This window comes from Passer domesticus, chromosome 6 (assembly GCF_036417665.1).
Source record: "Passer domesticus isolate bPasDom1 chromosome 6, bPasDom1.hap1, whole genome shotgun sequence".
Taxonomy (NCBI): domain Eukaryota; kingdom Metazoa; phylum Chordata; class Aves; order Passeriformes; family Passeridae; genus Passer; species Passer domesticus.
The window spans coordinates 59995980-60010532 of record NC_087479.1 but is presented as its reverse complement, the minus strand read 5'-3'; the positions used below and the strand labels follow the sequence as shown (position 1 = coordinate 60010532).

The 14553-nt window shown below is 45.7% G+C and overlaps 1 protein-coding gene across 11 annotated transcripts in view; it reads left to right on the top strand.

Annotated features, from left to right (window-relative positions):
- MICAL2 (microtubule associated monooxygenase, calponin and LIM domain containing 2) overlaps window positions 1-14553 on the top strand; it is a 117958-nt gene that overhangs the window by 87824 nt on the left and 15581 nt on the right. For all 11 annotated transcript variants that reach the window (XM_064426178.1, XM_064426177.1, XM_064426175.1 and 8 more), the window contains 4 exons: window positions 1243-1415; window positions 2419-2493; window positions 6352-6449; window positions 8148-9450. In XM_064426178.1, the coding sequence (XP_064282248.1) occupies window positions 1243-1415; window positions 2419-2493; window positions 6352-6449; window positions 8148-9450 (1649 nt within the window). The remainder of the gene's footprint in view (window positions 1-1242; window positions 1416-2418; window positions 2494-6351; window positions 6450-8147; window positions 9451-14553) is intronic.

Sequence of the window (14553 nt, the reverse complement as noted above, 5' to 3'; positions counted from 1 at the left end):
CAGTCTGATTCAGCCTGCTGACAGAGCAGTGCACCTGGAGAGGTGCTCACTTCCCTGCTGTCCTGCCTGCCCTGGCCTTCCAGTACTGCTGGCTGGATCTGGGTGAAGCTGGGGGCCAGGACTGGTGGGTGCTACCCAAAAGTGTGCCTTTATACAGGCCTGCAGCCTCTCCTTTCCCCTTCTTCCTCCTGGGTTGTGCCCTGGGCTGTGACAACACAACCCTGCTTTCTTCTGTGTAAACACAGAGCAGCGTTCTCCTGCCATGCCAGCAGGACTGCTGACGGTGTGAGCCCCTCTTCTTTTGAGGCACAGCTGTTCATCATCACAGTAAATCTAAGAATTAGGTTGGCAGTATTGTTTGCATGCAAAAGAGGCTGAGTGGGATCCTGCTGCACTCGTGTGTGGCAGTGGGAATGTGGTCACATCAGAAGGGCTGACGGTGTCTATTTCCTACAGCCTGGTCTTCAGAGATGAAAGAAATGGCCTGAATACTAGAAAAAGGGCTAATAATCACCTCAAACCGGTGACAAAGTCGTTGTGCCCTGAGGCAAGGTCAGGATGTGCATATCATCCACACTGGTGTTTGTGTGGTGTCTTTTTAATTACATTTACACAAAGACATGCCATTATCTGCCTCTGTGAGCAGCTCAGGTGCCTCCCTGCAGTGCTCAGTGTTACATGGGCTGGCCCAGTGGCTCCTAGGAATGAGGAGAGTTTGTTTCCTTCTTTCCTACAGACACCTTTTGCACATTTGAAGGCTGCTTAGGTAGCTTCACTCAATCCTCTCTCTCTAGACTTATGCTTACAATTTCTCCAGCTTCTTGGCTCAGCCTTACTTGCTGGGCCTGTGGCTGTCCTCATGCCTCTCCTGCAGGCTCCCTTCTCCTTTTCTTTTCACAAATCTGCAGGAAAAATATGAAAAGTGTAGAGTTCTGACCCTTGTGCATTGTTTGAGAGGTTTCACCCCGAGTCCCTCTCAGCAGAGCTTTGATTCCAGGTGCTGAACGTTGTGGCTGTGCATGCAAATCCAGACTCTGATGGGAACGGGGATAGCTCAGCTGGGTAGCACCTACAGCAAACCACAGTCCTGTCATAGTGGTGATGAAAGAAGGAAAATGAGGACATGAGCTTTGGCTGCCAGGCACCTCTTCCTCTGAAACACCCACACTGCTGTCAGGGCTTGTGCTGGTGCTTGTGGCACCCCCTGAAATGTCCCACTTCCATCTTGCCTTTTCCCTGTAGCTCTGAGCTGGAGTCTGAGTTCAACGGGGACTCCTCGAACTCGGAGGCGAGCGAAGGCCAGAGCTGGCTGCCGGCGCCGCCCGCCTGCTCCAGCCCCATCCAGAGGTGGGCATCGCTCCTCAGGAGCCCCGTGGTGCCCGAGGAAAGCTCCAAAACATCCAAAGTCGCTGATGGTAAGCAGTATCCTGACCTGGGGGTGCTCCAGCAGCTTCTCTCAGGGTGCAGGTAGGGCTGGGGGAGACCTTTCAAAGTGGAGGGTGTTCCCTGCAGTGTGGCCAGGTTGTCTTTTTGGGGGGTTTTCTGCTTTTTTGGTGCTGTGACTCAAGCCCCATTTCCATAGTGCAGGGTAACCTGGAGGAGTTGTGTCTCGTGCTTGGCTTGCAGGAGTGGGGTGAATGTTTTCCCACCAGTAAAGTGTCAGGATGGTGTTAGGCAATGCCATATCTGCAGCACTGCCTGGGCAAGGGCGAGGCTGGGAATCACTAGAGAGCCCTGCTTGCAACAATTTGGGTTTCCACAGGGAGCTACTGCATGGTTCTGTAGCCAGTGAAAGCACAGGGAGGAAAGGCTATAGCTAGCAGGGAGGTGGGGAGAGGTTTGGGAACAATCTGCCTTCAAATGGAAAGAAACTCTTTTTCTGCAGCTGGTCAGAACTAAAAGATGTGCTAAAAACAGCCAAAGACATGGTTCTGCAGAAAATAAAAGGCCACCAGTATTCTTTTCTTCCCATCTCCCACCACCCCCACACCCATATATGCATTTTTAATCCAAGCAGAAAAGAGGGGATTTTTTACAGCAATTTTAATCAGCTCTTGAATAACGGAGCCCTTGTTTAAGGCAAAAGGACAGCAGCAGACCCCAAAACGTGCCCAGCCATGTAGCCACTGAAGGATTTCATCCCTTTTCTTCCGCGGTTTCACGCTGCCCCATCCCTGGCTGCCGAGGTGTGTTCCTGCCACCATGCCCTGTGTTTGGGATCAGTGGCAGGGTCCTGAGCTGCTCCCGCATCCCGGGTGCGCGCTGCCCTCTCCCGGCTGCAGGCTGCTGGGAAAACGGAGCCCTGCCGCCGGGAAACTGGGCTTCTGTCCCTCCACTCCTCTGTTTTCCCCAGCTCCACTTTTGCTCTCTGGCTTTTGCTGCATTAGCTGACCCTGTGTCCCTTCTGTTTCTGCCCAGCACTCCAGAGAGCCAACAGTTTTCAGTCCACGGCGTTAAATAAATATCAGAATTGGAGGAGAAAAATCCAAACCAGTGAGTAGAGCCTGAGAAGTGAAGTATCTTCTATTCATGCTGTTTTCCTGTCTTTCAGTTGTCTGTTTTCTCTCCTTTCCTTTAGAATTTTTGTATTTTTGAGTCACTAGTCCCTACTAGTTTCATATTTTGAGTCACTAGTTGAGAAAACAGAGGTCGAAAACACACCAAATGTTTCTTTCCATTTTCTTATCAAAAGATCCAACTCCCTTTCTGTGTGACTGTTCTCTGTGTAGCTATACCCATCAGCAGGTGGTGTCCACTTCAGCTCTCCAGATGGGAACACACACTCCTGTCCCAAATATTTTGACTCTGGCCCTCCTGCACTGATTGCTTTTGATCAGGTGGGACTCTGGGTCTGACCTGGTGCTCCTGGAAGTGCCTGTTGGCACACTCCCACTGGTGCTGTCACCTCTTTTCTGTTGGGAAAAAAAAAAAAAAACCAAAAACACCCACAAAAAAACGAAAAAAAAACCCCAGGTGATATTTCTGGGTTGGTGAAAGGGAGAAAGACAATCCCAAGAGGTGACATGGTAAAAATAAGTGTTAGTGGTTCTTGTCCTCCAGCAGTTTCCCTTGGTTTGGGCTGCCCTGTCTTTCCCTGTGGAAGTCCCACAGGAATGCAGTGATTTTGATAGATTGTGCTCTATTCACTTCTGAAGCACAGTGTGTGGTCACCCCTCTCACCTGAGGCTGCACAGGTAACCTTCCTCCTGGGCTGGGGTCCCCAGGCAGGACACCCAGCCAGGTTCACCCCTGCTGCTTGGGACTGGATCTCCCTCCTGCCTGCACAGCCTCAGCAAGGGCACACACTTTCCTGCCTGTGCCCTAAGGACTGGCAGGTTCCTGCTGGGACTGGCCTCAGCAGTGGGGCTGGGGGAGCTCAGCAGCCCCAGAGCCCCTCAGAGCTCTGCCAGAAGTGCACTTGTGTCTGGGAGCCGGGGTGTTGGCACACTGGAGTGTGAACCCGGGTGCGCAGCAGCGGCAGGGGACTGAGGGCCACAGTTTCTGGGCACAGAGACAGCAGGATTTGGGAATGGTGGGGAAAGCTGCTCTTTAAGCCTGCCCTAAGCTGCCCTCTGCAGCAAGGGACATTTCTACTGCTGCTCAGTGTCCCAGCTGCCTTCAGAGTAGTTATGGCTCTGCTTCTGAAACATGAGGGGACCAGTGCTCAAGCAGAGGCATTTCAGCTTGCTTGCTTTGAATGCACAAGAAAGCTTTGAGATTTTTTGCGAGTACCCACTGTGGGATGAATTTTTATATCTCAAGTGATGAGATAAGATGCATTTCCTCCTCCTTCCACGCATCAGCCTTGCCTTCAAGTCAGGTGCACATGAGCACTGTCACTGCCCACCCACAGTCCCCTGGAGGCCCCGGGTGCCTCACATGTGGGATAAATCTCTGTAGAGCACACACAGGGCTAGTTCATGCTCCTGAGAGGAGGCCTCCACCAAGCTCTGTGAGAGTCTGTCCCTGGAGAGGCAGCTGTGGCAGACAGACAGGCAGGACAGGGCTGCATTCCCTGGGATTCCCTGCACCAGGAGCCATGAGGCTTTGCCATGCTCTCAGAGGCTGCCTGGGGTGTCCCACCCAGGGGGGGCTCCCCCATGCCTGGGCTGACAAGGTGGAACAGGGTGTCCTCCAAGCCTCCTGGCATCCCTGTCAGCCTTGGCTCTGCCTCTTGGGTACTGTAAATACGTGGGAATTGGCACAGACATCAGAGTTTGGCTCCACCACAGGCTTGGATTTAAAGTCTTGCCTTAATTGATCTCAGTTTTTAAAAGATCAGTCAATAATGATTCTTGATCCAGGTTTCCATGTGGGCTTAGAAAGATTGTTAGAGAGGAAAGCAGAGAAGACTGGAGAGGGTGTCCCTCTTAATTCTGACTGATTTTCAGCTTGTTCTCAGCAGGGGCATTACTTAGTGGTTTGCCAAGTAATTTTTCTATAATATTGTTAAAATCTTCTGTGTACCTCAAGGGCTCTAGAGGGAGCTAAAAGCCTTTGAGAGGGAAGCAATCAGCATGAGTCTGCCTGAACCTCAAGTATGCTGTTAAAATGAGGTGTAAAGCACAGTCAGCATACACTGGGAGCAGAATAAAAGCTTTTTTTACTCTCTGGAGGAAGATTGTAAGTCATAGTTTCTACATTTAATCCAATTTGATTAAAGGAATTCATATGATCATCAGTCACGTGAAAAAAACCTCTGTCTCCTTTTCAGACATATTTCTCCAAACACATATGTTTCATAAACAGCACAGGGTAGGCAGCCAAGGAGAGGAAATCAGTGTCATGGCTATATTGGCTGAAAGGCTCAGAGCAGGATATTACCTTTCAAAACCTTTAATCCCCATCGCATGGCCACAGGGAACGCTGTGCTCTTAATTTATCTTGGGATTTTGGGCCAAGAAGATCGTGATAGCGCCCTAGGGAACTTTTTTTTTTTTTTTTTTTTTTTTTAAATCCTGTTTTGAAAGCAAAGCTGAAAATACAGGTTCAGCATCTTGGTGGGAATGAGACTATTTTCCCTGTGACAGATGGGGAGCTGTGGCTTTGTGTGGAGCGATGTTCTCACGTGTGCAGGCCTGTCCTTGTAAGCCTGCCCACGAGAGCTGGGGTGGGCAGAAATTCTCCCCACGGGCATGAGCAGACCCCTGGGCTGGGGGTTTTGTGCCCTCATCAGTGTTCTGGCTGTCGCTGCTGCAGCACTTGCATTTCCTCTCAGTGTCCTGAACCATGACGTTTGCTCCTGCCAGGAGGTTCAAGGCTTTAGTGGATCAGGCTGAAGCCCCCTAGCTCACTCATGCAGGTGGTGGTGGTAGTGGCTTTTTTATCCTAATTGTGCATTCTCATGTTTTCCTGTAGCTCAATTACAGAATATAAAGGTCAGCCCCTGGCTGCCATCCCTGCAGGAGCTCCTTAACAGGCTCCAGCACAGTGTGTCTCTCCAGTCTTGATCAAACATAACAAGTTGCATCAAGATTGGATACAAATAGGTGAGACAATGAGAGGAAACTCAGGCTCCCTCCCTGGCTTTGCTGAAGTCCACATGCAGCAGCTCTCCTCTCTGTCTCTGGCGTGTTGCTTTTGTCCTTATGCACCTTTTAATCCCCATGTAGAAGAACCAAAGTTTGCATGGATTTCAGACCTAATGGTTGGGTTTGGCAGTTAATAACTGAGCTGTAAATATACTTGTGTTACAGCTGGACATGATAATATCTTGGATCAGGGATACTTTTGTTTGTCCAAAGATTATTTGTTATGTAAAATTCCCATAGGCACAAGTAGTGGAAGGTTCTCCTGCCTCCCATCAGGTGCAAGTTGCCTCCTTTAGTAATTAATTACCTTGCCTCATCCTAAGAGAGCCCCCTCATGCTGCCTGTTGTCCTGGCTTGGGAGACTTTTTTCTGTCCTTACTGCCTGCAGGTGGATGCATTTCCCACTTTGTCCCCATTCTGATGGACAGCCCTCTCAGAAGTCATCCTTTTTCTTAATTTCTTGGAATTACCCAAAGTTCAAAAGTCACAGGTTGTATGACTGCCTCTGCTTCTGAGGCCTGAAGGCCCTCTAAAGAGGACTGGCTTTCCAGAAAGTGTCCCAGAACTCAAAAGCTGCTTCACTACATCCAGCCCAGAAGTGGAAGCAGTTCAGCTCCACTGCTGACAACATCAGACTGTGTTTGGCACAGCACACATGCACATGTGTGAGCGGGGCCATCAACTTCAATGCTGCAGGTCAGTTCTGCACCTTTAATCTACTCAGGAGGCTGTTTAATCCTCTACTCTTCTTCTTCAATTGCAGACTTCATTTTAGACAGAGCCAATACCAATGGGAAGGTAAAAGTTGTGTCTTTTGCAGGCTTTCCTCTGCTGTCAAGCAAGAAACCTGGGCTACACGGGAAGGACAGCTCAGGCAGCTGCCAGAGCGGAGCTGCAGAGGAGCACTCCCAAACACAGGTACGAAGGAGAATTGTGCAGAGCAGAGTGACTGTGACTGCTGCTGGGCCATGTCTGCTCTCAGCAGGCTGTCTCTGCTCCTTTAAATAGTTTGGGTCCTCACAGTAACCACTGAGGATGGAGTTAGACTTGTGCTGTATGTAGGGAAGAGACTTGGATTTGATGTAATCATTCCCAAATCCAGTGTCTGTGAGACTCAGGCCTCAATCACGAGCAGTTAGCCACTAATCTGTTGCATCAGTCATAAAATCACAGAATAGTTTAGGCTGGAAAAGGATTTCACATCTCCCACTGCTCAGGAGCGTCTTCTGTGTCCTTCAGGACCTCGGATTTCCATGGTATTTTCTGAAGGATTTTATTTTTAGATTTTTTAAGAATGAGGAAGGGTGGGCCTGCCATGAGTGCAGCAGTGGAGTCGTGGCTGACCATCCTGAGCAAAGAGCAGCACGTCCCTGGAGCCAGGTGGAGCAGGGACCAGCCCACATCTTCCATGCCCTGGTCAGTTGTCCTCACCCTTGGGTTAAACTTGACTAAAAGTACTTGACCTCTGGGCCTGTGCTGGGAAAAAAATCCACTCTTGCACATCCACAGTGGTGGCTGAAATCCGGTGCAGGACAATGGGGCAGGAAAGGGAACATCCCAGGGGAGCAGAGCTGCACAGCACTGCCTGCCCACGAGGAGAGGCCACTCCATTCAGCTCCTGCTCTACCAGCACTGCTCAGAGGCCTTTTTCTCACTCTGAAAAGCAAGGATTCAGAGGGTGTTTATTTGTTTATTGTGTTTCTTACTTTTTTTTTTTTTAAATCCAAGATCCTGGCCAGTAACAACTTTAGTCATCAAACAGAAGCGTGAAACAAAGTGCAATCATTATTGCCTTACTTCTGATGCTTCTGGGAAATGAAAAATCAGACAGATTAATGGCTTCACCCATGTGAATTTGGGTATCTGGCACATAAGTGGAAGCAGGAATTCAATCTTCACACCATCCATTATCACATAGTGCTGATGATAAAATGCCTCCCTTTCAAGAAGGAAGGAAGGAAGGACTCCAGTTTTGTTCTGCTGGCTACATAAAGTGGGTATTTATCCCTGTTACTATCTTCAGCAGAAGATTTTGGTGGCTGGAGTAATAAATTTAAACCCTTACCAAAGGAAAAATAATCATGAGAGGAAACAAATTTAATTGTTTAAAACTACAATTTTGCATTTTATAATCTTTCCTGGGTCACTACTTCTGTTCCTACCTGTACTACATAAACATGCAATATTAGAAAAACATTTGGAGAGGATGGATAATGGTCTCTTTTGCTTGCTCAAAACTCTAAGGTGATGCAACTGGAACACACAGGGAATAGAGCAGATCTGCTCTTCTGTTTTCCTAGAGATAGGACTGTTTATTTCTAAAGAAAATATTAAAGGTAATTCATAAAGATATGACAGATTCTTGGCATGAAAAACATTATTTTCAGACTATTAAAGTTTCCAGTAGTATTAGATCTCTACTCCTAAAGAAATATTAGCCCTTTAGGAGAAAAGCTTTTCTCACATTATCATCTACATGTGTATTTGTATAAATTAAATATGTTCATCACTATTATGTTAAGATTAAAATGGAATAAAATATTTTATGAAATAGAAGCTACACAAACCAGTGTTTTTATATCCCTAAAATATATATTTTTTTAATGCACTTCACAGTTGGCCTCTTACAAGAAGCCACCAGAAATTCCAAGAGGACATTGCAAACCCTGCAGCCCAGTATTTCAAAGAAAAGAAAAAGCCAGGGAGAATCCTGAAGACACACATTGCTATGTTCCCCACTGTCCTTTTCAGAGCAGCACCACGTGTTTTCCACAGACCCCTCTTGGGAATGCTGATTTTTATGAGCCTGAAGACACAGACAGTGACACTGGGACATGCTCAGCCTGGGACTGGAAGGACAAAACACGGAGACACACCTCTGAACCAGAGCACTTTAACAGGAAGGCAAAAGCACTGTCATCTCTGGATTCGAAAGAGAAAGATGGCAAAAATACCAGGCACCCAGAAGAAAAGCTTGAGCAAGAATTAAAGGAGGCAAAACAGAGGCTGGGGCTTCGTACTCAGCAGCAGCCCTTGCATGGCTCTAACAGGTCAGAGCCAGGTGGGAGCAGTGCAGGGTGTGGAAACAGCAGAGCCCCGTGGGCTCTGAAGAAAAAGGATGCTGGCTGGAGGGAAGAAGGGTTCAAACACTCTGCTTGTCCTGGGCCTCTCTCATTTGCAGGTGGTGCTCCACCAGCTTCACCAGTGGACACAAAGGGTGCTCTGAGGATTCCAGATGTGGTTTCCAGGGAGCATGCAACCACCCAGCCAAAGTCCCCGCTGAGGCTCATAGCCAATGCTATCAAAAGGTCCATTTGGGAGCCTCTAACCTCAGCTCCAGAAGGATTAAAGCAGGACTTGGACAGCAAAGCCAAAGCCTCCTCAGAACAAGCCTTCTTCAGCTTCCCCAGCACTCCTGGGTATTCCCTAAGCCAAAGGAACAGGAACAACAATAACACTCAGTCACAGGACCCTAAAATAACGGAGTGGGCAGGAAAATATGTAGGAGATGGGAGCCCTTACTCAAATCAATCTCATTCTTCTGTGGGTTCAGAAGGGACATCTCTAAGGGATTACAGGGAGGGGGTATCCTTCACATCCCACAGGCCTTCCAAGACAGCCCATGTGCCTCAGAAATCAGCTTGCACTAGGATGGAGGAAGTCCCAGGACTCCTAGAAAAGTTTACCTTTGAAGACAGTCCTCTAGGGACTCCCATGGATGAAATATATATCCATGAGAAAAAGTCCACTCTTCTTTCATCTCCAGAGCCCAAGGACAGTGTGAATGACTCTGCACAAAAAGGGTCACTCTTCAATAGACTGAGAAGCAAAGCTCATGAAAGGGAACGGAATTCCTTGGTGTCATCTCTGCCTGTCATTAAGGACCATTCTCCAGAGAGGTTGTGTTATCCTTTCACAGGTGAGGACCACAGTGGAATTTTGTTTTTATTATTATTTGTTATTATTTAATAATAACTTTGTTATTATTATTATTACTGTTTTAATCATCACTATTATTATTGCTATTGCTATTATTATTGTGTAATAGCACTTAACCTTTAAAAGACCTGTGAGTGTCTTGTGGTGTGTTGTTTAATTTCTAGTTAGTTTCTACAAAAGGAGATTTAATAAATACATTTTGTGGCTAAAGCTTAGGAGTTGCTACAGGTTTAAAGGAGTGGAGTGGATTTGCAAGCAGAACCAGCTTGATGGACTGAAGTTTGGTTTGCTGCTGGCTGTTGTTGGGACATGTTTGGGTCAGGGAATTGCCCTCAAGAGGTGGAAGGGGTGGCAAGGCAGAGTGGCATGCTGGGCAGAGCAGCTTCTGCAGTGACACTGAATTGTGGAAGGGGAACTAGAGCAGGCAAGCAGAAGGACAAGCACCAAAAACTCCAGTTTTTGCAGTGCAGAGTACATTTGTTTTCCCTCCATGAGGAACCAGAGAGTGAAGCAATATGGTTGCAGTAGCAAGAAGCTTTGCTCTGTGTTTGTGCTTCCTCGGCACGTGTCTCCTCAGCTCTGCTGTCAGACTGACCACGCTGTGGACATTCTTTTGGGAGCTTTTCAGTGTCATTAATATCCCCTTGTTGTTCAATTTGAGAGGAGAGAGCACCTTATTGACCTCCTCTGACCCATTTGTGAGTCTATCTGGGCAGTGATTAAAAGGCATCAATTTTCTCGTTTGCTTGCAAGAGCAAAGTTAGTATTAAAACTGCAGACAAGTCCAAGAAATATTGATGCCAGACCAAGAGTAATCTGAGTGATCTGAGCATAGGCTCAGAAGGAATTAAGTGCAGCACAGATTCAGGTGTGAAATATGAGGCATGAGAGCTGCACCCACCTGTCTTTCTCTGTGATCCATCTTCCCACTGCAGAAAGTCTCAGTTATTTAACTAAACTATTGAATTGCTAAACTATTGAACTTAACTATTGAATTTTGTCAACACGCCTGTTTGTCTCTTGCTTTATGAAATTGCAACCCAAACTGTAACCCCAAAATTGCTGCTGTGCCTCAGCAATAAAACCTGTATGTAGAATGTGGGGTCACTGAAATGTTCCCAGTGAGCTGCCAGACCCTTTTGCATCCCTGCTGCTTCAGAGCTGCCACACGGTGAGAAAGATACAGTAGGTAAGCCACTGGATCTGGAGCTCATTCAAACTGATAGAATAACTCCTGCTCTCATTCCTGAGTTTTTGGATTGGATCCTTAGAGCATCCTTTATCCAACAACTGACAAAATCAGGCACTCCCATTGAGCCAGAAGATGTTGAGGACTGCACTGAAGCCACAGAGAGTTCACACATCTCACTGTGTTCTTAAATGGGAGGCCTCTTCGGTGTCTGTACTTCATCACTGCCCATCAACTAAGCCAACCTGACTTGCTCTTAACTAAATGCATTGCAGTAATTGGTATGTTGTGCTCATATTGAAATGGGAAAAGTTCTTGCAAGATTGAATAATGCTCTTCTTTATTTATGCTGAAAATATTTTGAAATAACATGCTGGTGTAACGTGTTGCATTCCTCTGCTGTGCAAGCCAGAAGAGAAATTATTAAATTATTACAATTATTGAATATAGGCAATGCAAAGTCTGTTTAGAAAAAAAAATTTAAAAAGCTCTAATCTAGTCATTTGCCCAGTAATCTATTATCTTCTTCTTGAACATTGTAGCTCTCTGAAGTTTTAAAAACATTCATATTTGAGTAAATCTATATATAGTAAAGCTAGTAAAGAGCTGAGTCCTGTTTGAGTCTCAGAAATGGCATTTCTGTCTCATACAGTCACTTGTCAGAGGCCCAGGCTTGGCAAACTTTAGTCATGAAGTGATGACAAGCTTTAGCCCACGCTTCTTGTTATTATTTTCCTCTCTTGAAATTTACTACAAATTTCAGAAAATTTCTTTAAGGGAAAAAAATACTCCTGGCAACTTGCAGAAACCAATTTAATGAGACTCCTCCTAATACTCCTCTTTGTTCTTTGCAGTAGGGCTTTCCTATCCTGTTTGGGGTCAAACTTGCTCTGTGCAGGGATGGTAGGTATTGCATTGCACTGCTGTTTTCTCCCTCAGTGGCTTGTGGATCCAGAGAATGAGCTGGGTGATAAAAGTACATGGGCTTGAGATGAGCCTGGGCCAGCTCATCACAGAGAAAACCCCTCGGGGAGTAACCAAATACTTAGAAACCACTTCTGATATTTAATATGTTCTGTCCTCCCATCCCTTCCTGCCACGTGCTCAGCCCCCAGCTGAAGCTCAGCATGAAGAAGTAATCTTCACAAAAATGAAGAATCTTAGCAGCAGATTGCCTGTGGTTCAAACCTACACCTGCAGTGGCACCTTCCATATGGCTCATTCCAGTTTCCCATGTCCTGATTTCAAGGCTTTCTGCCTAACACTTCCCCTCTGTTTCATGACAGCTGGTGTTCAGAGACACTTGGAAATTTGGGGCTGTGCAGAAATCCAGCTGCACAGACTGCTTGTGTAAGACCTAGAGAAAGCTCACTGAATTAATGGAGGTTCATGCAAACTTTTCAGTCAGAGACTAGTTAAAAAAAAATAAATCCAAAGTTTGCCTGTAGGATATACAACTGTCCACAAATAACCATGCTGGACTTCCTAAGTGCTATTCCAGATTTTTGGTTTACTGTACAAATATCTTTAAGTCTTTTTTCTCTGATGCTTCCTTTGTGTTTCAACCTGCAGTAAAATTCCCCCCAAAAAACTGATCAATAAAATTGTTCAATCAGATGATGTTCAATCTGTTCTCTCCTAAGCCTACTTGACATTTTGAAATTCAAAAAAATGCCGAAGTGCCATGTTAATTACTGATACTTTAAGCAGGATAACCAATTCAGCTGATGAGAAAATTTAATGTGCTGTGAACTCACTTTGCTGATTTTGTGCACCCTCAGACTCGGAAGGGGTTGCTTGTAAATGTTTCAGGTTCCCATTACTGCATTGTTGTGCCCCAGAAAGTGTGTGTTTGCAGCAGAGTCTCAGTGAGGACACTGCTTTTGCACTGATTTTGTATTTTAGAAGGGGAGCTGAGGCACCAGAAAATTAATTACTTGCATAAGACCACATGAGAAATCTGTGGAGAAGCAGAGATGTGAAACCAAACAGCCAAGTCCTCTCTTCCTGCTGATCATTCTTCTGGATTTCTACTGGCCATTCTTTCCATTTCCTTTCCATTTCCATTTCCTACCAGCTTCCATCTCATTTGGACACCAGTGCCCCAGGAGATATGCGTAACTTTATCTCTCTCTTTTGAAAAACACTGAAGTTCTTACAGTGGTCAGGATTAATCCCATGACTTTACAAAAATATGCAATCTTGGAGAGTTATGGAGGAAGCCAAGAGATTAATACAGCATTATGTCATCAGAACAGCTCCTGCTCCAAGGCATTCTGTGTATTTAGGCTGCAGTAACTGCATGACACAAAAACACCCCAGGAAAGCAAGGGAAGTGAGCTGTGACAGGCAGATTGGCACCAGGGCTTTCCCTAGGAATCTCCAGGACAATCAGTGGTGCTCCCACATCTAACACAAGGGAGCGCCTTACCCTCTTCACACCTCCCTTGCTTTCCAGAGAACCTCAGGTTTCCTGGGAAAATGAGTACATCCAAGTACCTTGGATGTTCATGTTAAGGGAGAGGTTCTCAAAAGCATTGCACTTTCATTTGAGATCCAGTCCCATGGGGAGGGAAAGCTCTAGTCTAACATATGCTAATTTAGAAATGAGGGAGATGCTACAGTACTTAGGAAATGAGAAATATGTAATAAATAACTCCCAGTCTGAAGGAATGAGATACCTGGAAAGTGAAAGCCCAAGACTAGAAGACTTGAGTTAGTGTTTGGAAAAGAACCTATGTTTTTGAGATCATTTCTGCAGCAGCTCAAGCTTTAAGCCTTGTCATATTTGGAGGTAAATGATTATCATCTGACTTTGGTACTGCAGTCCTAAATTTCAGATTTTAATGACTCAGTGAAGTCCCTAAGTTTGAACATTGTTGTGTTTGTTTTGTCCAAATTCTCACAGCTGTTGGCTCAGTTCTGCCTATCCCACCCTGTTTGGTTTGAGGGGTTTTTGGGTTTTGGTTTGGGGTTTTTTGTTGTTTGTTTTTCTTATTGTATGGAGCAGGCTGCTTCTCCTCCAGACCTTGTAACACTTCCTAAATTATGGGTATCACCCAAAGGGAAGGACAGAGGGAGCACTCACTTATTCCCAGCCCAGCTGAGAGAAGAAAGGGAGTGTGTAATTGCTCATGTTTCCAGCCCTGCCAGGCTGCAAGGTTTGCCCTCTGCCTGTTGTGGAATTTGGTTTCTCTGGGGGGCTGACCACGGGGTAGTTACTGGTACCACAGGGTAGTTACTCCAACTTCTGGTTGCACAGGGAAAAGCAAGGTGGGGGAGTTTCCTCAGCAAAAGGAGCAGTGGCTGATGCTCCCCACACCTGGGAAGGGAGCCCATGTATTTGCTTAAATAACTAGAGATAGATGAATCTTTTTGAAGGAAGAAATGTGTAGTGTAAATATATAAAAATGTATTTTAAAAATCTATAATATAATATAAAAATACATATATATATATATTATATATAAATAATAAATATATAGACTTTCAGCCTTTATATTTGTTTAGATAACTGGAGAGAAATGTATCTTTTTGAAGGAAGAAATGTGCAGTGTAAAAACATATAAATAAATAAATAAATAAATAAATAAATAAATAAAATATCTACAAGATAATATATAAATATAAATATTGGGCAGGACCTGTGAGACCCACCTGGAGGGCTGCTGCACCTCCCTGCCCAAGGACCTGCACCCAAAAAGGATGGCAGGACCCAAGTCTGCTCCATTGAGCCCTCTGAGCTTGCAGCTTCACTGAGAACAAGGACTGGGTGCTGCTAAAATTGAGATCACTGGAAAAAAAAATAAATCAGAATTTCTTCCTCAAATTACTTGGATTTGCTTTTATTGCTTTCCTGTCTGGGATGAACATGTTTCATGGATCCTGAGCTTA